The sequence below is a fragment of the Nasonia vitripennis genome, chromosome 2 (assembly GCF_009193385.2).
Source record: "Nasonia vitripennis strain AsymCx chromosome 2, Nvit_psr_1.1, whole genome shotgun sequence".
Taxonomy (NCBI): Eukaryota; Metazoa; Arthropoda; class Insecta; order Hymenoptera; family Pteromalidae; genus Nasonia; species Nasonia vitripennis.
In genome coordinates, this window is record NC_045758.1 from 24,018,977 (window position 1) to 24,046,909 (window position 27,933).

Consider the following 27,933-nt stretch of genomic DNA (forward strand, 5'->3'; position numbering starts at 1 on the left):
GGCAATTACATACCCTCTGCAGCGAACGAGCTGACGCAGAGGGCAGGCGCACAAGAGTTTTAACAATAGAAAAAACGCTGTGTTATTCCCAAAGACAACGCGGGCGCGAAGATCCACGCCGTCAAACTTGTCACTTTGCCGGCATTAACCGACTGCTTCATCAGGTGCAGGACGTAAACTTCGTCCTCGGCGGCAAACCAGATCATATTGGGAACGACGACGACGCGGCTGAGAGAGCGACAGTCACTCGGCCTCCTCTCCCCGCTGTACTGTCTCATCGACTTCGCATTAAGTGTACATTATGTATATAGAGCCGGGCTGTCGCCACTGCGCTCTACGCTAAAAGCCCTGTCGGCTGCGCTTTGGGAGTAGATTGTTGTGGCCTGGCTGCTGCTGCTGCAGCCTCTTCTCCGCTCATCGTGCCACTGATGCACTATACATATACGTATACATATGTATACGGCCTGTGCACACACCTATGCGCTCTGTGTAGTGCAACACGAGCTTTGCATGGCACGTGTCTCTCTATATCCTCTCTGTTCGTCGCGTTAAAATGTGTTTGAATGCGTGCGTATACGTGTATAGCATGTATACTGCGGCTGACGCACGGGATCGCGTGTATTGAAAAATTGGCTGCGTATTTGCTCTCGGCAGAGCTTGACAAAGTGAAAATGGCTGGAGGAGGCGAGTTTGATCCGTAGACGCGCTCTTTTGCGCGCTCTGCAAATAAGAGCTTGAATTGGAAATTTCGGGGAAATTCGGAGTGTCTCGTTTTTGGCTCCACCTTTTTGATATCGAATTTATATGATAATAAAGCGTGATTTATTTTGGTATTTTGCCACACTTATCTGATTTTATTTTTCATGATGGAGAAAAAGCGCTACTAATGGTATGCGCACATGCGGAATCGACTGATGTATCGTAGCGCAATAGCGGTAAAAGAGGACAGTTGCGTCTGTTTCCCTCTATACTTTATTTGCTTTCAGAATTCAGGATACTGTTAGGTCTCATCCATCTGTCTTTAACTCTCTCTCTCTCTCTCTCTCTCAGCAGCGTGATGAGTAATTTGGTGATTCAATCCTTAATTGAACCGTAAAGTAGAGTCCGGAGATTAAAATTTTTAAGTAGATCGCTTGACACCTGGAGTTCGGCATCCTAGGTAATGGGTACTAACTTTTTCACCTACAAAGAGGTTTTTACAATATTATTTATGACTGCATCTTGCTTGTGATGTCTTTGTGCACGAAGGTTTTTCATTATTGCGATATCGCTATACTATGCAGTACAATTTTTCCTAGAATATTTTTAAATAATACACGTCGCATAAATTTACTCTTAGCACAGAGCGATATATCATTAAGCTTATGTTCGTGCAGTTTACTTTGAAAGCGTGTTTGTTAATGCTGGAGCTTTTAAGGTCCGCTTATGCATCAGAGTGTTCGTCGATCGTTTCGCTGAATAGGAACTTTTGAGATGTTTACCCGATAAAAATTAAAACAAAGAGAAAAATCAAGAAATTTATATAAAGTTATTGAATCAACAACAAATTTTTGCTTGAAAAAAAGTAAACTAAGAAAAGCTATGAAATTCTGTAAGAACGAAAACGAAAATAAAAAATAAGCGAGCAACGTTGTATATTCTCACTTTTTTCCACCAACCTCAAATAATCAAGTTTAAAAATTACCAAAGTAAAAACAAGAAGTGACGAAAATAAAAAAAAATATTTTCTCGCCCTAGCTGAAAAAGTACAAATTCAAGCGAAACTCCCTGTATATAAAACATAAACAGTCAAATACAGCCTCCATTAATTATTGCACACTCAATCAAACAAAATAAAGCTCACAGCGCGCTGCCAGTTGCTATAGGCATATACCAGCCATTTATATTCTAGAAAATAAATGCACAGTCTCGAGTGCATACATAAAGAAAAAGTATAAGCGAGCCGCCGTAGATCCCGCGCCAATTTATGTACGAGAGATAACGACGCGACTCGAGAGCGTTCGTCATGAAAGTGTTTCATGCAGAGACCAATACCACTTACACACTGCAGAGTCGTCGGTTCAAATTCAAACGATTCGCCAGACCTGCTGCGCAGCGCAAGAGAGTGTCTGTATGGAGGAAAAGTTTTACGCTCGAAATTAAGCCGAGTTTTACGACGCAACGTATGAATGCGTGCCCCTTTCTGCGGTTAAGATTTTAGCTCCGGATACGCGTGTAGATGGACTTTGCTCTGGAGGAAGATAAAAGAAAAATGGCAGATCAGAGAGATGAGCGAATGATTGCCGTGCGGCTTTTTTCGCGAGCTGATGCATGATCGAGCTCGTAGATTTCGGTCACGTAGCTTTGAGAAAAATGGGGCGGCAGATATCAACGAACGGATCGAAATTTGAATGTTTGATAGTAGTTTTCGACTCTGGAGAATCGAAAATTCAATCAAAATCCGGATAACGTGAAAGGTGATTCATTATTTACTCGTAAGTATGTACGGACGAGGAAAAACTTCCGAAAGCTGTTGATGTGTCTCTACTTATAGCTAGAAATAATTTACATTAACGACTAACCTGCATCTAACACTTCTCAAAAATCATTCGGCGTTTCAAATCCGACTAAATCCTCTCGCAGTCCGCCTATAACCACTTGGAGAGCGTGTAAATCCTTTACTAAAACGCCGTTAGTATACGTACGCGTGGGTAAGATTCGGCTTGCCGCACACGCATCTGGCCGCACGATGATGATGATGATGATGATGATGATGATGATGATGATGATGATGATGGCGATGGTGATGATGAAGATCGGGAGAAGGGCATCAGGGCTTGATGCTCAATTAAGATCATAGACAGGCGCACGCGATTCCGAAACTAGTTACCAACTCATCAAAGTTGAGAATCTGCGCTCGCTCCGAGTGCGGGCTTTGGCTCACCTGCTACTGCGCTGCAACGTCTCTCGACCTTTCTAACAATGGGCATGTGTGCGGCCGCGGCAGGAAAGCCGTGCGGATTCGACGCCACGAAGAGAAAGCGAAAGCTCGCTTGGTTTCTAAACTGCGAGGGGGCTGAATGGCTTTGAAGGTTTCATTAAGAGTTGTTACTTGTGGGTCATGCGATTAATAATGTTTTTTTTGTTGTTGTGAAAATTCGCTTGGGACGTCCGTTCTCTTTGTTCTATTCGGATAGGTGATATACGATTAATGCGAGCAATAATTTTTAATATAGCTTTTTACGCGGGTATTCGCGATTTCTGAGTCTATTAATTTAAGAGTTCGATTTAATAATTAAATTAATGTATTAATATAAATTTAACGAATTTTATCAATATTCATTAAGTGATTAGTTATGCAGTATTACATTAATTATACAGGTGAAGCGGTTCGCGAAAAGTTGTCGATACACTGCCATACCGGCGACAACTCATTAAAATATTACCTCGAGACGCGCAAAGCATCAGTCGAAAAACTGACGAGCACTCGAGCACACAACGCGTTTTATACATAAATAAGCCGTATACGTGCTTCGAACAATTGACTATACCCAAGCATCAGTGAGCTGCCTTGCATAATTAAAGCAATCAGACGCATCGCACGCATTGTAATTTTAAAAGGGATTATATTGCAACAACAAAGCCCGTCAGCTCTCGCGCGTACGCGTAATTATTAACGCGGTACATCGCTATTTAATGAAACAATGCGCGCGAAGAACCGGCGTATATTCTATGAACAACAGGGTCCGACTAGATCGCAACCCCTGAGAGAGAGAGAGAGAGAGAGAGAGAGAGAGAGAGAGAGAGAGAGAGAGAGAGAGAGAGAGAGAATGATATTGTTCGCGTGCAGTATCGACACAGTATAGGTATTGCACATGCACACATATGTATATATGGAAGTATATAGTTTCGCGCGTTTGTGTGGGCTGACGCGTTTCCTGTAGTAATCGAATGTAAATGCAATTTCTAGCGTATTCCGTGCGATCGCTTCGCGCGCCCCGCTGTTTGCTGTTAAACAGCTCTGCTGGTATAAGCTCTGCAAAAGTGCTTGGCTTTTGTAAAGCTCTGCGAACGCGCGTTTGCTATTTTCTCGCACACCTTTGAATGCCTCAATCGGAATAAGAATCGAGCGCTTTTTTGCACTGTTTTTTATGTCCGAGTTAAAAGGTACGGAAGCTAATGTATCAGCTTTTCAAAGATTTTATGATATCACAGATGAGCTTGGGAATTCATTTTTATACATGATTTAGATATTGAGTAATGCAGGCTCTTGCGTCTATTTTTTTTTAAATACAAATTGGATTATATGTGTTATTTTCTGATTATTGTAGATGGTGTGATTGTCATCTCAATATAAACTTTTAAAATAAATGCCTTTAAATGAAATGAACTTCAACTTTTTACACTCAAATTCAAAGATCTCGATGCGAGCAGTATGCATTTGATGAGAAAAGCTATTGCTTATCGCGAATGCGAAGAAAAAATAATTTAAGAATAAGAGAGAGGAAAAGAGAGTGAGAGGCTAGGGAGACGATGATATCTATATCCAAAAGATATAAACCCGATTAATTTCGAATCATTAAGAAGCAACTTTATAACTTCAATTAATTATATGCTTTATTAATTTAAAACTTGATTTTATTTACGCTCTGTGTACATTACATCGTCAGTTTATTCTCAATATATGAATAATTCACAGAGAACTATAACATTAATTTACAAATATGATCAACGAAAATCAAATTAATAATATTATGATTATAAAATACATAATTTTCTTCCAAAATAAATAACTTAATTGATCGAGCTCAGCAATTATGCGCAGATTTATACAAATTATCATAATGCTAAAACCCCAGCTGCAGCGCAAATATAAGCCCCGTAATCATCCAATCAAGATCGAATTTCTTTCGCCGTCTCACAAGAATCGACACTCTTCTTCCGCTCTACAGCAGCGCGCACTTATAAGTATACACCCCTTTTATTTCACCGAAAAGACTTGCTGCATCTCCTTGCGTCCTCTGAATAGCTACATATAGCTCTCGAGAGAGCGATAATCGAACTGCGACGAGGCGGCACCGCTATATAACGTCCTTTTATTTACGATAATGCTTTATTAACGGCAGCTCGATGGCATTTAACGCGTCGGCGGTCAAATAATCGATTTTACCGTCCTATTAATTAGAATGGATCCGCGCAAGCCGCCGCGTCGCGCGCGTTCGACCGAGCGACGCGGCGCAAAATAATTGAATTATTGCCCTTATTAAAATAGCCGGAGCGCGTTGTTTCGCTCTCGTGTAAACACAGCTGCTTGGCCCCGTGCGCGCGCGAGTGCAGGATGACAGTATTCGTGTGTATATACGGAGAGACGAGACAGAGAGCTCTTATTGGTTCGCCGAGTTATATTGACCACTCCTGATGCTGATTGTGTATGTACTATATATACATATGCATACCTGCGTGGCTGCGCTCCCGATAATCGGCATTTAATTCCGATAGCGCGATTCGCACAAATTTCTTGGTAAACACGCGTTGGTGCGTTCACCTGCGTATAGGCGCGCTCTTGATTATTCGTGAAAAATGTTAGCATTGGAAAGTATTCTCGATGAAATATGTGCAGGTGCGTTTGTAAGATATCATGTTTTCGTGCGTGTGCGCCGGCCGATTTTTTGCCAATTTTAATTCTTGCAATAGCTTACGCGGTTTTGACGAGGTACGATAAATATTTAACGGGTTGTATGGATCAAAATTTTGATTGGAATAATCGGCATTACGAGAACGCTCATCAGATTCAACGTAGCACATATAAAAAAATAAATACAATGTGTACAATTCGTGCTATGGTTGCCGATTTCACAGACGAATGTGAGGAGGACGGACGTGCACGTACAGAATAATAAGTCGGATATCGTGTCTGTAGGTTTGGTGACACGTTTCTCCAGACAGATTTTGTGCATCCCTCGAAGACGCATGTTCCGACTGTGCTACTTGGGCCTTTCCGGCCCAGGTATAAGCACATGGCGCCGGAGGGCAACCGCTCCGGAGCCTTCTAATGGCTTTATTACCCTCACCTCTGCAACGTTCGATTTTTTGTTCATAGCACCAATTCCTACATGGGCTTCTTAAAAGGACGCATCTCGGATGTGTATATTACTTTTCATGATACGTGCACGAAAAAGGCCACAAAATCGAAATTTTTCTGGAAAAAATTACTCCCTTGGGAGAAAAATGTCTTCAAAAAGTTTCAAAATTTTTGAAATATTCGAAATGTTTAAAATGTTTAAAATTTTCAATACAAATTTGTTTTACTTTGAAAAGTCCTCGAATTGCTCATTTCTTTCATATGCATGATAAGTGTCCTATTCGTGCACTTATCTTAAAAAGAAAGCCCATCGAACTTGGAGGAGCGACTGTCGCATACAATATAATATTGTGCCACTAGGGGGGAAAATTGGCTTTTTCAGACTCGGGTGATGTTTTGAGCACTCGTGTCCGTCTCGTGCTCAAAACATCACCCTCGCTAGAAAAAGCCAATTTTCCCCCCTAGTGGCACAATATTATATTGTATGCGACAGTCGCTCCTCCAAGTTCGATGGGCTTTCTTTTTTTCTCGAGTTCGGCGAAGACCACGGGTTACCTACAGTGACGGACAGAGATGTCTCGCATCTGGTAGAAATGTGCTTGAAAAAAAGCGGACTGGTTGCATAGACTCTTGCGGTCAGTGCCTGCCGAGCAGAGGCTGCGCGTAGCCAAAAACAGCGGTCAGTTGGACGAGCTGCGTTTCGAAGGACAAGCTCGTATACCTAGTGTTAACAATGCGATTGTAATCGAGATACCCGAAGGTGGGGGCACTTTCTCTTTTAGGAGTTCTTCTCGATGGCGTTGAGATACGACCGCCACGACCGGCCGTAATATGGATTTGCTGAAAAAAATATACCTGCGTTTATGTCCTCTAGTAGTAAGTTCACCTTTAGAGCGCCAGTCTTAAGTATGCGCGGCTATACCTTTAGTTTGTCTGGATAATTTGTAAATTTTCTATTTTTTGCTCGGAAAGCTCAGAATACGTGACTGAAAAACACGTTTTTTTTTATATTTTAAAATTTATTTTACAAATTGTAGATGCTCTACACGTTGTTATTTTACAAGCGTTTAAAATAAAATTAAATGCAAATCGTTGCACGAACAAGTAAAATATAAAATATTCCTCCATTATGAAGCGCTTGTATCTCATTAATTATCACCGTAACGTACATGCAGACCAAATATGCGACAAAATATGTAAAAGCGTAATAGTTTCAAATTTCAGTGCGTCCCTTTAGTTATTTACGTTATTTTCGTTCGTTTAATCGGCATCACGAGCAGTTTCATTATTTAAAACGGTATAGTAAACAAAACGTGGATATTTATTCAAAACAAGCGCATACACAGCCAACGAATAAAAAAAGCAATAAAATTTCATCGTGCGCAGTGACAACGAAAATCATCGGTCCTCGATCACTGCGTGACTATCAGATTTCCTCGTTTTTACTCTCCATTATATAAAGCATGAATAATAGCTGTGTTCGCGCGCGAAACAGGGGAAATTACGCATTAGCAACAGCTCGCGCGCGCGAGCACCTGAATTCCGCAGCAGCGAGCCCTCGCGCTGCGCGAACACATTCCAGTTTTTCGCCGCGTCGAAGCCATAAATTACACGGAGCGGCGCAAATAATTCGAAGAAATTGCAACATCACCTAATCGACGCATCGCTCAATGGCTCGTCGTTAGCGTTCGCGACATCATAATTAATTACCCTTTGATGTTCGTAGTAGTAGAACCATATCGCGCCCCAAGATTGCGGACATCGGTATGTTATATACATGTATAGCTACGGCGATCGTCGCTTTGATTGACCAAGGTATATTATGCCAGTTGCAGTGTTTACTCGGTAGCGTTTGATTGTGTTTGTTAGTGGTCGAAGGAAAGGTGAACGTCAGCGTCAAGAATGTGCAGAGTTGAGCTTTGATCGAAATAGGGCAAGTTTGCGAGGAGCTACCGATACCAAAGGCAATGAATTTGCTTGTGGAAACGCGAGGACGCGCTTCGAAGTTTCGTACGTTATGATGATTCATTTGTTTTATTGAAAGGTCGTTTTTCTTACAAAATATTGCTGCGACAATTTTCAATTTTTTTCCTCTTGAATTATTTCGTCAGCCGCTCGACTCTGGCTTTAAACTTTCAAGTACTCATCTCAGCCGCTATAACGAGTTATAATTCCCTGGCAGCGAACAGACGACAGCCCACTCTTTTTCCCTATCTCCACAAAACACGACGTCGGCGCACATTAGAATTCATAAGCCCACAGAGTATAGCCCCGTCTTATAAGCCTATACACTACTCGCTGCGGTAAGATCATCCTGCGACCTCGCGCACACAATCCCCTCGGCTGTATATACACATCGTCATCGTCGAAATAACCCATCCCCAGAGACAGCGACACCCACGCGCGAGCGCACATAGCAATTACGGATGCGCGTGCGCGAGACACCAGGAGATGGTCGTTCTCGTAACGTAACTCGGCTATATACGCGGAGCTTTAAAGCGCATGTATAGATACTATCGACGATCCCGAACTTCTCTGGCCGGGCTCCAAATGAAAAAGTTTGCGCGGAGAGAGCGGCTCTATGTGTATAAATCTGGCGGCCACCGCCTCCTGCTCAAAGGCTCTTCTCTCTCTCTCTCTCTCTCTCTCTCTCTCTCTCTCTCTCTCTCTCTCTCGCGGGGCGAAAATTGCGTCTAAGAAATTCGTGTTTATGGCACTTGCGCGCGGATTTAACGCTCCTGGATGTTTGATGAGGTTGCAGCGAGGCTGCCTCGACACACTTTGCTCGAGGCAGTTTTCATATACACCCCGCCACCGGGCTTTTGGTATGATGGTAATTTATTATAGCCGCCCGCGACGACGATGCCTGGCGTTGCTGATTTTTTTTTTTCATCGCGGCGCGGCGATCCACTTTTTCAGCTGCGAGCTTTTCGTTAACCTATAATACTCGGCGCTATTATTTTGCTAGAGCGGCCAATTATACATCTAGATAAAGGAAAGGGGCTTTATTCATTAAAAGTTAAAAATGAATGGTAATTTTAGAATTATAAATAAAATTCAAATTTCATTACCTTCTTTCTTGGTTCATATTCTGAAGCCCTCGACAATCTTGATGTTCAAAACTATCTGCAAAAGAGAATTATTTCGTTTTACGTGTGCATATAGGTGCATACGAGCAATTGTTATAATCTTAATAATAAAATTTCGTTGTATTGGACAAAGAAACCTATATAATATACTTGTATGTAAACCAAAGAATAAGCATTTTCATAACGAAAATAAACTCGCAGAATTTTACCATAGCGCGCAAACCTGTAACACAATTTTACAATTTCACAATTTCACAGAATAGAATTTCGCCGCACGCCGCACGAGCGCGATCTCGAATTTCTAAAATCTGCATAGAGCACTAAAAGATTTACGACTCTATCATCCAGAAATAATATTTCCCCGCGCGCAGCTAGTAATACGAATCTTAATAAAAAATGAGCCGAGTCAAAACCATACATAGCCTCCCTATTTCAGTCCGTTACTGCATACATTATTACACGAACGTGTCGTACGCCTGAATATAGCGACGAGCTTGGCAACAAATAACGCTTGGAATTAACGACTTTATGCACACATGCGGACACGTATATAGGGAATCGAGGCCGTTATTAATACTTCGACGCTCGATTTTCAAAACGCGCACGTAAACACCCCGCGTATGTATAGGTGATTATATTATGCAGTGTGAGCGGCGGCGGCTGCATTGCGCGCTTTCTCCGTTTCTATCTCTCTCTCAGCCGCAACTTGACGCCGTAAAACTCGTCCGTGCAGCAGGCCGCATATACATAATGACGAAGTTTACGCGCGTGTGTACGCGTTCGGCCAGTTGTTTACACGCGGCAAACATCATTACAATGCGCTTGGATGTGCAGTGCGCTATAGGGTTTGTTGCGGCTCTGTATACGAAGCGCGACCCGGAAAGCGTCGCGGTGAAACGAAATGGCGCATAAATATATCGGCTGTAACGAGGTAGATTTTACGTTAATTAATTAATACTGACTCACGTCCGACCGTATTTATACGAAGGAAAAAGGGGCGCCAGGTCGGACTACTTTACCTTCTCAACTGCTTTGCCGCGGCTACTAGAGCACTCTTGTACTCTGAGGAGATTCGGTCGTGGGAAAAATAAGGAAAAATAAGTACAAATCCCTCGTTTTGATAACACTTTACGACTTTTAATGAAATAACTCCGGCGGTAATCTCGACTGTCAATATTATTCGTGAACGTAACTCAAAGACAATAATTACGCACTACTCGCTAAGCTTGTTTTTCTCATAACACTCTCTCACTTCCGATAATATTAATCTCGGCTGATCAGCTAACTACCACGGGCAGACTCTCCGACTCTCACGACTTCCGACTTTATTTCTTAGATAGACAAAATATTACAAAGATTGTGGTAATTTAGCACAAAGTACTACCTTTCGGCTTGCAGACTGAACCACACTTTCTCTCGACCTTCTCTCTCGTACTCACAACGGAAAAACTAAACTTAAATCACGACCTTTCGAATTACTATGAAAATCCCGGAGTACTGCTTTTTGGGCTGAGTCCGCAATCCAAGTCAATAGGCCAACCGTAGGGATGTTCTCTGGGCTGCGGCGAAAAATCAAGTGGGCGAATTCTCTGGCCGAGGCGCGACGGTACACCTCCCTAGAGTACTCACACAAGCGCAATACATAGTTATCGGTCTAGTGCCGTTACATTTGGCGATTTACATATGTTTTCTCGTGCGATCGTTGGGTTTTCACACTGTATCATACCACCTCTCATGTCATACATTACAAATAAATAATTCTTTAGGTTACATAGGTGAATATTCTTTTTACACACACTCAACGCCTCACACATACAAGTAGCAGTACAGTATCTGCTGCCGCGGCCTGGCGCGAGGTTTTCCCCCTCCCGGCGGCGGGCTTATCTTCTGACTCGAGCGGCTTAGGTGTGAGCGTGCGTGAGCTCCAGCGTGTGTGTGTAGTCGCGCGGCTGGTATCTCTCTCTCTCTCTCTCTCTCGTGCGGGCTTACGGCTACTCGGCTGTTTCTCGGCTCTTTTCTATCTAAAATGCATACCAATAATTATGAGTATCAACTCATGGGCAGTTCGGATAGAGAGCAACATGGGGAAAAGAGAGAGAGGACTTTTCTACACAGACGGTTACCCCGTCGCATTCCCCCTCCCAAAACTAAACATACTCTGAATGTTTCAGTTTTACACTACAAAGGAAGGAAAATATATGTCCCTCTCTCTCTCTCCTCCTCACACTACCATCTCGAGACTGCAGGGCTGTAAGAATGGCTTGATTAGCTTATACAATGAATAAAAAAAAGTCAACAAAGTTTGGGTTGAGAAACCCGGTCTAGATGAGGAAACTTACTTTACTGGCTGTAACTGGCTGTAAGTTTGGCTGTGATTCCGGCCGCGATCGAAGAGGGCTCGATATGTACCTCTCCTTACGTCCTCTGGCCAAACGCCTTTATTGGTGGCCATAGTGATCGTGGTTGCTACGTATACTTCCATGAGACTTTTTCCTCGATCGAAAACCGTTCGGCAACTGACTTCTGTCCAAACGAAAACTCTTCTCTCCTTTTTGGCTTTCGAATCTCTCTCTTCTTCATGAGCTGGCTCAAGACACGAGTGCTGCACTTCTGGCGTTTCTGGCTCATTTACGGTTAGGGCCCAGGCAGTAAGTTCGTCCTTGAGAGGTTCACAAGTATCTTCTCTCTCCACTCCAACCATCGAACCCACGACCTCCTCCTTCGTCTGCTCGTCCATGTTTTCTTTCTTGATCTTCTCTTCAACATCTTTCTGCTCCAACACTTCTCCTTCATCTGCGAATGAGGCTTCCAAACTCTTCTTGATTGCACCATCTGGCTGAAATCCCGAAGTACTACTGGCATCTTGTCTGTTGATTCGGTCAGGCTGTAACAACGGCTGAAAATTGGCTCTGGGCTGCAATATTGAGAGCGATGAATCCCTCGGGTTCTCTCCCGACTCGTTCTTCACCTCGTCTTGAGCTATTGAGTCCATTATTCGACCACTGCTGTTAGCTGCTGATTTTAACTGGACTGGTTGTACGTTCGTATCTTCACGGCGATCGGTAGCCTTATGTGATGATAGACAATCGTTACTTGAGGATGGAATCACACTACTGCATAACTTCACTGCTCTACATCTACTATTCTTCTTCTCCTCCTCGTCGTCACTACTGGACGGCCAGGCTGTAACAGCACTAGCAGTTGTCCTTGGCTTCATGACTACGATGTTGCTGAGCCGACGGGTTGCGTCAGCATTCGCATACGTCTTCTTCTCTTCATCACTCTCCAACATTCTTCTTCTACAACGCATTTTCTCTTCATTCAGGAATGCTGACTCCGAACACTTCTTGATTTTATCATCTGGTTGAAACCCTGAAGTACTACTGGCATCTTGTCTGTTAACTTGATCAGGCTGTAACGCCGGTTGAGGTTGGGTTCTAGTCTGCAATTTTGTAAGTGGTAAGAATGTCGATTCCTCGACCGACTCGTTCTTCCTCTCGTATTGAGCTAGGGTTTCCCTAATCCTGCCACGGCTGTTAGCTGCTGGACTCAACATGACTGGCTGTGCTTTCGTATCTTCACAGTGATCTGTAACCATGGGCGATGATAAACTCGAAGTTAGAATCAGTTCAAGATTCGACTTCTCTGCACTACCTCTACTACTCTTCTCTTCGTCTTCTTCAAACAACTTCTCTTTCTCTTCTACAAAAACTTTCTCTTTCTCTTCTTCAAGCAACTCTTTCTCTTCTACAACTCTGCTGTTCGGCCAACGGGTTGCGTTAGCGTTCAGCAACAACTTCTCATCTTCCTTCTCAACTAAAACTTTGCTATTCAGCCAACGGGTTACGTTAGCGTTCAGCAACAACTTATCGTCTTCCTTCTCAGCTACACCTCTGCTGTTCGGCCAACGGGTTGCGTTAGCGTCCGGCAGCAACTTCTCTTCTTTCTTCTCAACCGCAATTCTGCGGTTCGGCCAACGGGATACGTTAGCGTCCGGCAGACACTTCTCTTCTTTCTTCTCAACTAAAACCTCCTTATCTTCTTCTACAAACCCTTTCTTCTTCTCTTCTACACGACACTTCTTCTTCTCTTCTACACAATTTCTCCTTTCTACGAAAGTTCTCTTCTTTACACTAAATTTCTCTTCGTCCACCAAAAATTTCTCCTCTTCTTCTACATCTCCTTTCCCTATCTCTTGATGTTTCCTTCTCAGCTTCTTCTCTGGCGACACTAGTGGGCTTGGACCACTCCCTCCCCCTCCCAAAACTGGCATACCTCTCTGCAACGCAGACCTCGCATGCCCAGTTTTCTGCACTTCAACAGAGGTCTGTTGTGAGACAGTGCGGGTAGCATCGACCTCTGAGTTGCTCCCGCGTTGCCATTTCCCAACAGTACTCTCAGTTCTGCACAGTTTGGGCAGCTCTGAAAGACTACGTCCTTGAAACCACAGACTTGGCAATCCTCAAATGGCGAGCTGTAAATTACTGGCTCGGCAATCTTCTTAGCACTATCCGACTCTGGCTCTAGATAGCGGCTGTCGAAACTGCTAATGCTGCTGCTCCGGCTGTTACTACTTGAATTTAGGCTTGCACGGCTGTTAGAACGACTACTAATTGAACTCCAACTGCTTCGACTCGAACTACTGCTACTTCGACCTGAACTATTGCTGCTCGTCGAACTGCTGCTGCTCGAGCTGCTGCTACTACTCGGACTGCGGCTGCTTCGACTTGAACTACTGCTGCTCGTCGAACTGCTGCTGCTCGAGCTGCTGCTACTGCTCAGACTACGGCTGCTTCGACTTGAACTACTGCTACTTCGACCTGAACTATTGCTGCTCGTCGAACTGCTGCTGCTCGAGCTGCTGCTACTACTCGGACTGCGGCTGCTTCGAGTTGAACTGCTGCTGCTTCGACTTGAACTACTGCTAGAACTCTGGCTTCGATCTCGGTTTCGACTTCTAACTCGACCACGTAGCCTTCGAATCTTCTTCTTCGACACCTTCTCTTTCTGATGCTGAGGCTTGGCTTTGCTGGAACTGTCTTGGTTTTCGTGGTCTTGACCTCTATCAACATAATCACTACGCGATTTCATCTTCGTTACTCGAATTTTCTCGGTTTCTTCTCCATACGTTTGTTCATGTTTTCTCTTGGAATTGCGCCTACTCGTGAAATTTTCCGACGATTGAGTTGGTTCCTCTTTGGCGTTGTCCCAATCGTACCATGGCACTGACTTTTGGTAGCCGGTGCACCATAGTACTGCACGTAGCAATCTGTCCTGGCGTAAATCCTTAGGGCCATTCGTGTTAGCGCCCAGCGATCGTAATCTGGCTTTCAACTCGGTTGTATGTAGTTTTCGGATTTCTCGACTGAGATTCCTCACCTCTGGACTCTTCCGTAATTTTGACATAATTTCTGAATGAGAACTCATTTTAACGTCGAAACAGCAGCTTGGATTTTTGCTCAGCTGTAATTTCTTCTCTCAAGTCTGACAATATTAAACATTGGCTGTGACTGACAAATCGTTGCTGGTCTCGGCAGTAAACATGACTCAAGGCGGAAAATTTTGATTGTAAATTAGGCAGTAATTTCGGAAGATCTGGCAGTAAATTCTTGGAATCGAATATTCGTTAACTAGTTCGATACAAACAGCGGGTACTTTACTTAGCGTGAACGTAAACAAAAATAACGAAAAGGTTCAGGCAGAAATTCGACAAGTCTGACAGTAAATTCTTGGAATCAAATTTTTCAGCCGACTAGTTCGCTACAAGCGTGTACAAAGGTAAACAAAAAAAAATAAGGAAATTTTCGGGCACAAATTCGAATTCGTTCACTATCTAGAATCTCGACCTCAACAATGCTCGCTTGCTTATTTCGACGGATTTTCTGCTACCGACAATTTCCAAAATAAATGCTTAGTCCGGTTTAAATTTCATACGTCGATTCTAAAAGCAATAATTGTTTAAAGATCCGAATCATGCGCCCTAAAATCTCTGATCAATTCTCAACAACAACAAAATAATTATTTACACCGTAAATGAATTCTTCGAAAACGAATTTGAATCAAGTTTCAAACCACGACGCAGTTAGCAATTATTCTCAACACTTTAAGAAATTTTAAAAGTTCCGGTCTCAGCTTTGACGTACGACACAAACTCTGTATCACGTGTCTACAATTTCGTTATATGACTCAAACTTTTGTAAAATGAACAGTATGGAAAATAATTATTTTCGTCGTCACGATCCGACGTACAACTCGATCACAATGCTTTAATTGAGACAACTTACCGATTTCGTAGATAGGATTCGCAGTATTGTTTCCAACTATTAATTTCAAAACGTTTCAAGCTTCGACCAATTTCTTAACTTGGATTTTTCGGCAGAAAAGGCAAACAATAGTTGTCGAATTAATCGTCTGGCTGGTACGCAACTTTTTCGGCTTCAAAACGTGCATGTGTATAAATTATAATTCAAAATTATTATGAGCATAAAAATACATTTCAATTAATACTTATAATTATTTATGTGCAATCGGTATGAATTGCATCAATTGCAATTAAATAGTAAAGTGGGTAAATTAATTTTCTTTCATTGCTAGTGCTTGATTCGACTCGCAATCGGGCCACAAAATTTGTTTATTAACTCGTTCGGGGTTAAGGATAGTCGGCAGTATGGCTAGAATTGAATCTTAGTTTAAAACTTTCCAATCAAGTCAAACAGGCTATCACAAAATTATTCCCGACATTGAATTCTCAAAAAAAAATTTTGTTCGGCTAAAATGATTGTTTTAAGCAATTATCAAGCGACTATAGGCAAAAGAAAATTTTCTTCACTATTCTTATCGGCTTCTACTCTCTCAACAAACAAATCAACAAAGGGGAAAAAAAACAAAATTATTTTTCAACTCTCGACGTCTTCAACTACTGCTCGGTATTTTAAAAATTCTATAACTCCAATTATTCTTCGGAAAATTACGGCTGTAAATTTTCACGACAAAAAAAAATTTATTTTCTTCGTTTCGAATCCCTTTATAATTCTAAACGAGGCAAAAGAAAAAAAAAATTTTAAAACGGGTCCGTCAAACGTTAATTTTCTCTCAACTACTACAACTTGAATTTTGCAAGAAGGAAAAAAAAATTTAATTCGGCTTCGTATTAAATCTGAAAATATTCTGCACTCACAATTGGCCGTAAAAATATTAATAAACCCGTATATTGCCACTGTAAAGTTTAAAAGGGCGTAATTCTGTAAACCATGATTTCACTTGTGAGAACCCCAGTTTTTACACTCCCAGCGACTATCGACACGTGGCGAGTGGTTTTCGGCAGAATTTCCACTACTGCGTGTTGGGAAAAATTTGCACACTCAACCGACTGTTAGAGCAATGCACAAACTCGTCTTTTGTTAGGCTATAATCGAAAAAGAGCACTGAGGTAAACCATGATTTTACATTTGAGAACCCCAGTTTTTGCGATCACGGCGGCTGTCAGCACGTGGCGAGTAAATTTTTCTCTGGCGGTTACACGAATAAAATTTAAATTTTTCCGGCAGTATCATACAACTTTCTGCTTCATTGGAATTATTTATACACTTGATTTTAGTTAGACACGGCTCACGATTAACTTTGAACGAAATTGGTGCCACGTTTCAAAATGTCGCGCACTGAACACTATCACTCGTAAATTATTTTCCACGACCGTGCCCCACACATTGGGCAGCCACTGTAACGACGTAGATTTTACGTTAATTAATTAATACTGACTCACGTCCGAGCGTATTTATACGAAGGAAAAAGGGGCGCCAGGTCGGACTACTTTACCTTCTCAACTGCTTTGCCGCGGCTACTAGAGCACTCTTGTACTCTGAGGAGATTCGGTCGTGGGAAAAATAAGGAAAAATAAGTACAAATCCCTCGTTTTGATAACACTTTACGACTTTTAATGAAATAACTCCGGCGGTAATCTCGACTGTCAATATTATTCGTGAACGTAACTCAAAGACAATAATTACGCACTACTCGCTAAGCTTGTTTTTCTCATAACACTCTCTCACTTCCGATAATATTAATCTCGGCTGATCAGCTAACTACCACGGGCAGACTCTCCGACTCTCACGACTTCCGACTTTATTTCTTAGATAGACAAAATATTACAAAGATTGTGGTAATTTAGCACAAAGTACTACCTTTCGGCTTGCAGACTGAACCACACTTTCTCTCGACCTTCTCTCTCGTACTCACAACGGAAAAACTAAACTTAAATCACGACCTTTCGAATTACTATGAAAATCCCGGAGTACTGCTTTTTGGGCTGAGTCCGCAATCCAAGTCAATAGGCCAACCGTAGGGATGTTCTCTGGGCTGCGGCGAAAAATCAAGTGGGCGAATTCTCTGGCCGAGGCGCGACGGTACACCTCCCTAGAGTACTCACACAAGCGCAATACATAGTTATCGGTCTAGTGCCGTTACATTTGGCGATTTACATATGTTTTCTCGTGCGATCGTTGGGTTTTCACACTGTATCATACCACCTCTCATGTCATACATTACAAATAAATAATTCTTTAGGTTACATAGGTGAATATTCTTTTTACACACACTCAACGCCTCACACATACAAGTAGCAGTACAGTATCTGCTGCCGCGGCCTGGCGCGAGGTTTTCCCCCTCCCGGCGGCGGGCTTATCTTCTGACTCGAGCGGCTTAGGTGTGAGCGTGCGTGAGCTCCAGCGTGTGTGTGTAGTCGCGCGGCTGGTATCTCTCTCTCTCTCTCTCTCTCGTGCGGGCTTACGGCTACTCGGCTGTTTCTCGGCTCTTTTCTATCTAAAATGCATACCAATAATTATGAGTATCAACTCATGGGCAGTTCGGATAGAGAGCAACATGGGGAAAAGAGAGAGAGGACTTTTCTACACAGACGGTTACCCCGTCGCATTCCCCCTCCCGCCCGGCTAGCTCAGTCGGTAGAGCATGAGACTCTTAATCTCAGGGTCGTGGGTTCGGGCCCCACGTTGGGCGCCACTGTAACGAGGTAGATTTTACGTTAATTAATTAATACTGACTCACGTCCGACCGTATTTATACGAAGGAAAAAGGGGCGCCAGGTCGGACTACTTTACCTTCTCAACTGCTTTGCCGCGGCTACTAGAGCACTCTTGTACTCTGAGGAGATTCGGTCGTGGGAAAAATAAGGAAAAATAAGTACAAATCCCTCGTTTTGATAACACTTTACGACTTTTAATGAAATAACTCCGGCGGTAATCTCGACTGTCAATATTATTCGTGAACGTAACTCAAAGACAATAATTACGCACTACTCGCTAAGCTTGTTTTTCTCATAACACTCTCTCACTTCCGATAATATTAATCTCGGCTGATCAGCTAACTACCACGGGCAGACTCTCCGACTCTCACGACTTCCGACTTTATTTCTTAGATAGACAAAATATTACAAAGATTGTGGTAATTTAGCACAAAGTACTACCTTTCGGCTTGCAGACTGAACCACACTTTCTCTCGACCTTCTCTCTCGTACTCACAACGGAAAAACTAAACTTAAATCACGACCTTTCGAATTACTATGAAAATCCCGGAGTACTGCTTTTTGGGCTGAGTCCGCAATCCAAGTCAATAGGCCAACCGTAGGGATGTTCTCTGGGCTGCGGCGAAAAATCAAGTGGGCGAATTCTCTGGCCGAGGCGCGACGGTACACCTCCCTAGAGTACTCACACAAGCGCAATACATAGTTATCGGTCTAGTGCCGTTACATTTGGCGATTTACATATGTTTTCTCGTGCGATCGTTGGGTTTTCACACTGTATCATACCACCTCTCATGTCATACATTACAAATAAATAATTCTTTAGGTTACATAGGTGAATATTCTTTTTACACACACTCAACGCCTCACACATACAAGTAGCAGTACAGTATCTGCTGCCGCGGCCTGGCGCGAGGTTTTCCCCCTCCCGGCGGCGGGCTTATCTTCTGACTCGAGCGGCTTAGGTGTGAGCGTGCGTGAGCTCCAGCGTGTGTGTGTAGTCGCGCGGCTGGTATCTCTCTCTCTCTCTCTCTCTCGTGCGGGCTTACGGCTACTCGGCTGTTTCTCGGCTCTTTTCTATCTAAAATGCATACCAATAATTATGAGTATCAACTCATGGGCAGTTCGGATAGAGAGCAACATGGGGAAAAGAGAGAGAGGACTTTTCTACACAGACGGTTACCCCGTCGCACGGCAAAGTTATCGATACGCTCTTTTGCCGAGTGGGCCGCGTTATGTTGACGAATCTCGTATTGCAGTGCGAATCAAGGATTATTTTTTTGATGATTTTGCGAAAGTTCGATTTTTGTTGGAAGCGGTTGGAGTTCGGTGTAAAATTGTAATGATGAAATTGTGAAGATAACTGCAGTATTAGTGATAGCGAAGACGAAAGATATGTGTCAGGACTGAAACTCACGCGTTGCATAATTAGAGAGTTTTCGGTCTATAGGCAATATTGACATTTTGGCGTTAGAAATTCGATACACATGAAATAACTCAGAATTTATCGCGCACATTAGATCACCTATTATAATACGTCGATCGTCGACCGATCTAAATTTATCTCACCAATATCGTTTCCAATATCCGGAATAGAGTATCCGCAACGAATAAAATAGTTCCGCATTGAAAATGCAATACCGCACTCAACGACACAATCCTCCAATAAATCCTTGAACACACGTCGAACTAAAAAAGGTTAGGACTCAGAGACGAAGATTTTCGCTCAAAAAGCATCAGCGTTAGGATATAACGAAGAGCCAAATCCCCGCAGTATAAAAAGCGGCTGCGATATCGGCTTGCCAGCTAGATTTCGTAAAAATCGGCCTATCTGGAGCTCGTCCAGAGATCGATGGAACTGGGACAATCTTTCTTCGGCCACTATATCTCTCGCTCTTTTCTCTCATGGAGTGGGGCAATCAAACGAGACTGCGGAATTCTCGAGTAGGGCGCGGTGGGCGAGAGATGGGAATATGATCGTTTGCCGCGCGGCGGAACTTGGCGTCGAGCGCGACAAGTATGTATACGAGAGGGGCTTTGTATTACGACGCGCGAGCTGCGCGAAGGGATATATTTATGCATCTGGCTAATGTTGTCGCTCGCGAGACAAGGACTGTGCCGTTGCTTTAGATCTTCTCGTCAGGCTTGGAATTAATTTATAAAGATCATCATTTTTAATTTAATACCTTAGAGCAGAGGAATATAAATTATAGGCGTCCCACGAAATTGATGTATACTAATGCGTTATAGCCCTCGCTCGATGGTATAGCTCGCGCTTTACGATTATAGCCATAATCGGGCATAAAGCGTGCGCCGAAAATTTGCGCGCTTTATCGACCCTTAAACTTTATGCTTCCTCTTTCTCTCCCCCTGTATAGCTCTGCGCGTGTATGTATATGAAATTCTCTCTCTCTCTCTCTCTCTCTCTCTCTCTCTCTCTCTCTCTCTCTCTCTCTCTCTCTTTCGGCTACACGTACAATTACAGAGCAGTATATAGGGGCGAAAGTCGGATCGGAAATATCGCAAAGTGTAACGCGGGCGCGCGCGAAGCCCGTAATCGCGCTCGGCCTTTTGTGCTCTGGCAGGCTTCCACTCGGGCGGGGGAGGGAGGAAATTCGAGTGCCGTCGGGTCGTTACGCTGCGGCACTGCGCTGCTATATTCTGTGGAGAGGGCCGAGATTTGCGAGGCGGCGCGCGCCTCGATATTTTAAACAGACACTCGAATTAACTGGCCACCGCCGGCGATATATATATATATATATATATATATATATATATATATATATATATATATATATATATATATATATATATATGGTATATCTCAGCGCACGTGTATATGTATAGCCGTGGTATCTCAGCTGATGCCGGTGCCAAGAAGCGTCTCGACGGAGGCTCGTCGTACGTTTTCTTCACAATTAAAAAGCACTTGTGGTGTATATACAGTCCGAGGAGAAGATTTACGCGTCCGGCTGGAATTAAAAGCTTTGGCTGCACTACCCGAGGATCTTATTTTGTCGGGGCGATTCTTCAGCGTCTCTTAATTTTTGATGTTGTTTGATTGAGAATCTTGTAGTCGATTCTTGTGGGAAAACACACTGAAGAACACACTCAAAAATTAAATTTAAAAATCGTTTATAATTCCTCAAAGAAAATAAGACAAAAACAAAACGCATTTTGCGTCTGAGTCTCGCCACTAAATTCACTCATACGTCTACTTATCTCTCTCTAAATCCACATTCATATCGCTCTCAGCTATGATTCGCGTATCACGACGACGGCACACACGAGTTTCCCTGCACTCGGTAAATGCTCAGCTATATAGTACGTCTATACGCGCATCGGGTTCTATGCCTATGCACACCCGCGAATGTTTGCTCTCAGGCCAACGACTTAACGCCTGGCTAAGTATTGCTCCGGACGACACACTGTCATCGTCGTCGCGATCGCGCTGATGAGCGTATAATTGCTGCTCTGGAGTTATTCTTAGCGCGTCCTCGGGGAGTATTGCCGTATGCACGCAAGGAATACTTTTGGAGAGAATTTATCTCGTGAAATTATTATCAATATCTCCTGTTTAAAATTCATTAAACTTCACAGCGACGACAGGTTTCGATTGACCGAAATAGGCAACTTGGTTGCGCGCAATTTTATTTTCCAATTAAGAAAAGAGCCGCGCCGAATTCGACGCCGAAAAGTCGACGAGAAACAGCAAAACGAAAAAGCCTCAGCAAAAATAAACGCGCAAGAACTTTGATCAATGAAGAAGAAACCGTAACGCAGTCCGCAGGTCGTTTCGTGCTTCTGTGCAGTCGTGGAAATGGTTTTTCTGTCGTGTATACTGTACATATACACGTATACAGTCGGCGCTGCAACCATAGGTGCAGCTTTTTAATTGGACCGATAATTGCGTGATGTCGTCGACGTCTTCGTGCGGCGAGAAGCTGACGCGGAAAATGAACGGACGTCCGTCACTCGTCGACGTCGCATTCTCTCTCCCTCTCTCTCTGGTACATCGGCTTCGTTGCTCGCGCTTCGCGAAATGCGAGAAAACGGAGATTCTTCATTTGTCCACGTCGACATGCGGTGGTTTGCTTTTTCGTCTCGTTGCTGCGCTGCTACTGTTGCGCTGCTGTCGCTGCGTTGCGTTGACTCGTTGAGGTATCGGCCTGTCGCCTGAAAAATGCTTGTTTTACATTTTAGATTTATCACTTACGAACGATTGCCGACTTTTTCAGGGATTATCTGCACTGCGCTTACGTTTTATCGCAGCTGAATTTACGGCGGAGCGATGGATGTTAAATTGTTGATGGAATTATTTTGAGCGATGTTAATCGTTTTAATGAACGTGAAACATTGCAAACTCGGATACTGTTGGCTGTATGAGTATGAGCAATAATATTTAAAAATATATTCTGAAGTATATTTTAGAAAGTCTTCGAAACTCGCATAACTAGCATATTGACTAGTATGCGAAGCTAGAAGTGGAAGGTCTAAAAGGACCAAATAGGTATGTGCTTGCTGTCGCCGACGAACCACGTGTTTGGGCTTAACAAAATCTTGTCCGCAGCGTCAAACGGAAAACGGCCTTTCAGGCATTAGATCAGTTCTTCGCACGTTGATTATTTCATCCTAAAATAACATTTTGTTTAAATTGGTTTCTCAGTTTGATATTTAGTTTGTGTATGCAAATATTTCATTGCGATAAAATATATATATATAAACATTTTGTTTAAATTGGTTTCTCAGTTTGATATTTAGTTTGTGTATGCAAATATTTCATTGCGATAAAATATCATGTGGTTAGATTTGACGCCTCGCTTAACACGCATATTTTACAAACAGTGTAGATGCGGAACGAGATTATTTATAACAAATAAATAATTATGAGTATTAACGATCTTATTTATTACAATAATCTATAACTAAAAAGACGCTTTTGCACTGTCTCATTCTCAATGCAAATATACTCGATGAATAATTTCTATATTGTTTACTGTCTCACGTATAGTGTTCTAAAAAAATCATCGATAATCATTATTTTTATAAAGATATTATTATATGCACAAGAAAATTACAAATATTTATTTATAGATATACAGTGAATGCTACATTTTAATTTCGACGTACCGAATTTCAAGTGTGTGATTGTGTGTATTTTAATAAACGGTTTGATTAAACAGTTGCAAAATGGAGTCTCATAACAATTCCAATGCTTTAATCAAGAATACTATACAATAACAATTTACATTTAAATCAAAGCAGAACTGATTCATAAAAATACAAGAGGAAGCGAAAAACCGCCGCGGCGCGCCGCTGCGACCACGTGGAGTAGTAGGGATGCGTCTCTGTAGAGGGAGTGAGGGAGTGGGACTCGGCAGGCCCTGCTTTCGTTTAGCAGCTCAGTCTGGCCTCAGTCTCGGGTCGGAGGTGGTTGCAGAAGCTTCTCATCGGTGTATAACAGTTGTACGTATAGTATAGTGCGAGTGAACAGTTTGGTTTGAGTATACATCAGGCGAAGATGGAAAAGAACACTGATACATTGGTTTTTCCGATGGCTTCAGCTGATGGTTCCGTTTGACATTGCAAGGATTTATTGGACCAAAAAATTAGTTGCCTCGCATCTCCTACGAAGATAAGTACCTTTTGTTATATCTATTTTAAAATATCACGTCAAAATGTTACTTTTTATGATAGACAAATGAAATAAAAATATTAGTATACCCGCGTAAATCACGTTTTAAGAACGGTAGTAGTAGCTTATTCTAATAGTAAAAATACGCAAAAGCCGTAGAATGACTAATAATCGCAGCGGAAACGATTCGACTATTCGAGTCGGATTTTCCGACGCGCGACAAGAAGCCTCAAATCGTCAGGCACGTCGGGCGAATCACCAATCCAATCAGATATACGTTCGTTATCGTTAACGCAACCGCAGAGCGGCCTTCGGAATTCCATCGGATTTAATTTTGGGCCACCGAGGCTCGCTTAACACCGCAGACGGGATCTATATGCCCGAGATCTCTCTGTTTCTCTTAGCGCCGTGAGAGAGCAGACGAATAATTCAGAGCCAAGCGTATTGGGGGGATCCGCTCTGCGTGTGTGTGATATTCGATCGGAAAATTCGAATTTACCGCGAGTATCTACATAACAGCTTGAATATGGTTACTAGCTCGTAAAAGAAATTGTAGTGATTTGAATAGATTGATATGCATTGATTTTCAATGGATTCTGTTCAGTGATTCAACTTTGTTCACGCAAAGAGAATTATTGTAAATTTTGTAAATACATAACATCGTGTAGGAAAATTATCTTAAGGTTGCAGCTGAGTTTTCTTGTTTCCGTTCTCACGCGATTTCAAATTCTGTAAACTCATCAGTAGATAGGCTATAGGTATACTGGAACACCCCCTTCCTTCTCAAAGTAATCCAGAATCCGAGGTGTGTATTTTAGATGGAGGGATTATCGATCCCTCCCTTCCCTCCCCTAGCAACCGAGAATTCGTCCACCTCTCAAAGTGAGCCAGTAACCGTAGTATGTATAAGTCCCAATCTCCCCTTCTCCGTATCCCGAAAAAAATTTTGTGGTGAGTTCATGCTCCTCCTCCCTCACGCAGGTAGAGACGGTGACCCTCGCACAGGTGTTTTCCCTTGCCTTTACACATTGTATTGGAGACATTATGCATACTACAGTCTGCGTGTGAATCACTCTCGGATACGTATACAAACTATCTTACGGAGATGTATGCAGCTTCTAGCGTCAGCTGTTTTTTCCTTTCGACTGAGATATGATAGTCCCCCGACTGCGCGGACAGATTGCGCAGGTACTATCCCTCACATTTTCCATACGATCTTCGCGCAGGTAGAGACGGCGACCCAGGTACACGCACTTTCCAGAGTCAACTTATTGGAATATGTGGAAGGCAACGTGTAATAAAAACACAGAGTCTTTAGTATTACTATAAGTCCAAATTTTATTTTTTGCTAGTAGATAGGCTATAGGCATATTGGCTTATGCGGATTCTGGCTCACCCCCTCCTCTCTCAATGTGAGCCAGAATGCGTACGATCTCTGGCTCACCTCCTCCTCTCTCAAAGTGAGCCAGAAACCGTAAATGAGCTAGAATGCCTATAGCGTTCTCTACTATTTAAAAAAATTTTTTTTTTATTACAAATGTTTGCATGACTGATAGAATAATACTTGAAAGATGGTTTTGCTGGATAGCCATATTGATGAATGTTATGAACAGGAAATTTGTTTTAATGCACCCAGGACAAAAATTTTTGATGCGTCATGTAAAGCGTCACGAAGCAAGTTTCCAATTTGAGAGTACCCTAGTGGAAATAATTGGGTGTGCCAAAGTGTGGCAAAGTATGCTAAAGTGTGTCAAAGTGTGCCAAAGTGTGCCATTCTGTGCCAAAGTGTGCCAAAGTGTTGATGATAGGCTATATAGGCATACCAAAACATAGGCATACTAAAACACCCCCCTCTTCTCTCGAGTGTTTTGGTACCCGATGAAAGAGGAGGGATCCCCTCTCTCTCTCTCTCCAAGATACTAAAATACCCTCTCTCCTCTCAGAGTGTAACTACTATAGAATTTTTGTTAAAGTTCGCAGCACTAGTAATAAAACTGATTTATTAGCCAATCGACACTTGGCTCCTACTTTCTAGCGGTTAGAAAATCATTCTAATTCACACAGTGGTGAATGCAAGAAAAGAAAGTTTTTTAGTATAGATAGAGGTAGGTATAATTAGTTACTTACTTTTTTTTGTATGCTTGGACCGTGGACTGCTGAAGTAAAACCTTGTAGTAATCTCACACAGAGTTGTAGAAGTATATCGAATTTTGTATGTCGTTTGGACCGAGAGGTTCGAGAGGTATAGAAATGAATAATTAATTTGAGACGTTTTGTAGAGTTTATAAAATGTTTATATAAATGAAAAAAAGAATTTTTGTTTCTAAATACACGAATAGTATATTGCGGACTGAGCGTGTTTGAAATATAAGTTAAAAAAAAGAGAAATGCGGACTAAGCGCGTAATTAAAAATATGTAGATGCGGACTAAGCGCGTTTGAGAATTTTGTAAAATATTTGATTTTGAATTGTGACTCGAGGATACTCATAAACTTTGGCGCATCCCTCGATTTCCCTCTTCGAGTGATTTTCGGAGGATTTTCCAATGGAAAGAGAGTTTCCTCGAGGACTCCTCCTACGTTTGGCTCTGGAGAACCCCTACTCTAACTAAATTTTCCGGGGGAGAGGCCATGTTAGGTTCTCTGTCCCCGAGACAGATGGCGACGCTTGTGCCATTTACAAATAAAAAAATGAATATTTAATAAAAATTGTTTAAAATATAGTTGTTCATATATCAGTTTAGTATTATTAGTAAACATGTTTCGACTATTATCTTGATTAACCGAAATAATTAAATTCAAGTGCAGACTCTAGTAGAGGAAATTATAAATATTAAAGATAGAACATTTATTTAATATGTGCTTTTTAAAGAAATGCTGCTAAAACAATCTTGTATAAATATTGGTTATAATATTCCTAATTACGAATGCTTATGTGTCGTAGATAGTTTTCAAAGAAAAATCGCATTCACCTATGCGTCGTTTTACCCGCCCTTCCCCTTCTTTGTAAAAGGTCAATCGTTAAATAATCCTTAAAAAAAACACGGGTAAAAATCTATTAAAACGCTCATTAACGTATTAGCAAAGATAATTATGTCATCAATAAATGAATACAGAACCTTTCCTTGTAGGTCTCTTAACGTATCGTCCATAAAGCGTTGGAACGTCGCGGGCGCGTTGCGTAAACGGAACGTCATTCGAACAAATTCGTAATGCCCAAAAGGAGTTGAGAAGGCAGTTTTATGCGCATCGGCTGGGTACATTAAAATTTGGTGAAAGCCGGAAGCTAAATCAACGACAGTATAATACTTATAGCCGTCAATAGCATCAATTATTTGTGAAATGGCTGGTAATGGGTAGGCATCACTGATTGTAATTTCATTTAACTTCCTAAAATCAGATACTAATCTATAGGTGACTACACTGTTGGCGTCCGCCTTTTTAGGGACAATCCAAATTGGCGAGTTAAAATCCGATACGGACGGTCGTATTATTCCATCCTCAAGAAGTTTTTGCACTTGACGAGTAATCTCATCTTTCAGTGAAAATGGAAATTTATATTGTCTAACATTTATAGGTACGTCAGTAGTTGTGATTATTTTATGTTTAATATTAGTAGCCGAACCTTTTAAAAGAAATCTATCCTTATATTTATTAATAATTTTAGGAACATGCGTTTTTTCAACACCGTGTAAGTGATCTAACCTAAGTTTATCTAATATTGACCCGGTATTTACCTGAATGTCAAAAACACGAATCGTAGGCAGGTCAAATGGATCATATAACTCAACTTCCTTATTATTAAATAAGGCATAGTATTCATCTGATTCTTCCTTAGATGGAACATCCAAGTGAAGGTCGGAAAATATTTCTTGTTGAGTAACAAAACAGATTTTTCGCTTCGGGCATCGCTCTTTATACATTGGCAAATCCGGATCTTCTCTTAATATGGCTATACTGTTACTAGAATAATAATCTTCCAAATCAGTCATCTCTTCGAAATCGTTATAATTTTCTAAATCGGATAACATACGATATAATGATTCAGTTGAGGGATTAGCTATTGTACTAGAATCAGCGCTTAAACCTAATTCTGAAATATTCTCCTCACAATT

The 27,933-nt window shown here is 42.1% G+C and overlaps 2 protein-coding genes and 1 non-coding gene across 3 annotated transcripts; 1 reads left to right on the top strand and 2 right to left on the bottom strand.

Annotated features, from left to right (window-relative positions):
* Positions 1–10,081: 10,081 nt before the first annotated feature.
* LOC116416372 (trichohyalin-like) lies at positions 10,082–13,636 on the bottom strand. Its single transcript, XM_031924495.2, has 2 exons — positions 11,490–13,636; positions 10,082–11,171 (listed from the first exon to the last, which is right to left on the bottom strand). The coding sequence occupies exons 1-2, from the start codon at positions 13,421–13,423 to the stop codon at positions 11,168–11,170; spliced, it is 1,938 nt and encodes a 645-aa protein (XP_031780355.1). The 5' UTR covers positions 13,424–13,636; the 3' UTR covers positions 10,082–11,167.
* On the bottom strand, positions 13,467–27,810 carry LOC116416329 (uncharacterized protein DDB_G0271670-like). Its single transcript, XM_031924208.1, has 3 exons — positions 27,556–27,810; positions 13,530–14,538; positions 13,467–13,477 (listed from the first exon to the last, which is right to left on the bottom strand). The coding sequence occupies exons 1-3, from the start codon at positions 27,808–27,810 to the stop codon at positions 13,467–13,469; spliced, it is 1,275 nt and encodes a 424-aa protein (XP_031780068.1).
* Positions 18,090–18,162, top strand: TRNAK-CUU. Its single transcript has one exon. It is a non-coding gene; the product is annotated as a tRNA-Lys (tRNA).
* Positions 27,811–27,933: the final 123 nt, after the last annotated feature.

Coding starts and splice junctions, on each gene's coding strand:
- LOC116416372 (XM_031924495.2), bottom strand. CDS start 13,423: ATGCCAGTTTTGGGAGGGGGAGGGAGTGGTCCAAGCCCACTAGTGTCG.
- LOC116416329 (XM_031924208.1), bottom strand. CDS start 27,810: ATGACTGATTTGGAAGATTATTATTCTAGTAACAGTATAGCCATATTA. Junction 14,539..27,555: donor TTCGTGTTTTTGACATTCAG/GTAAATACCGGG, acceptor AAATTACGGAAG/AGTCCAGAGGTGAGGAATCT.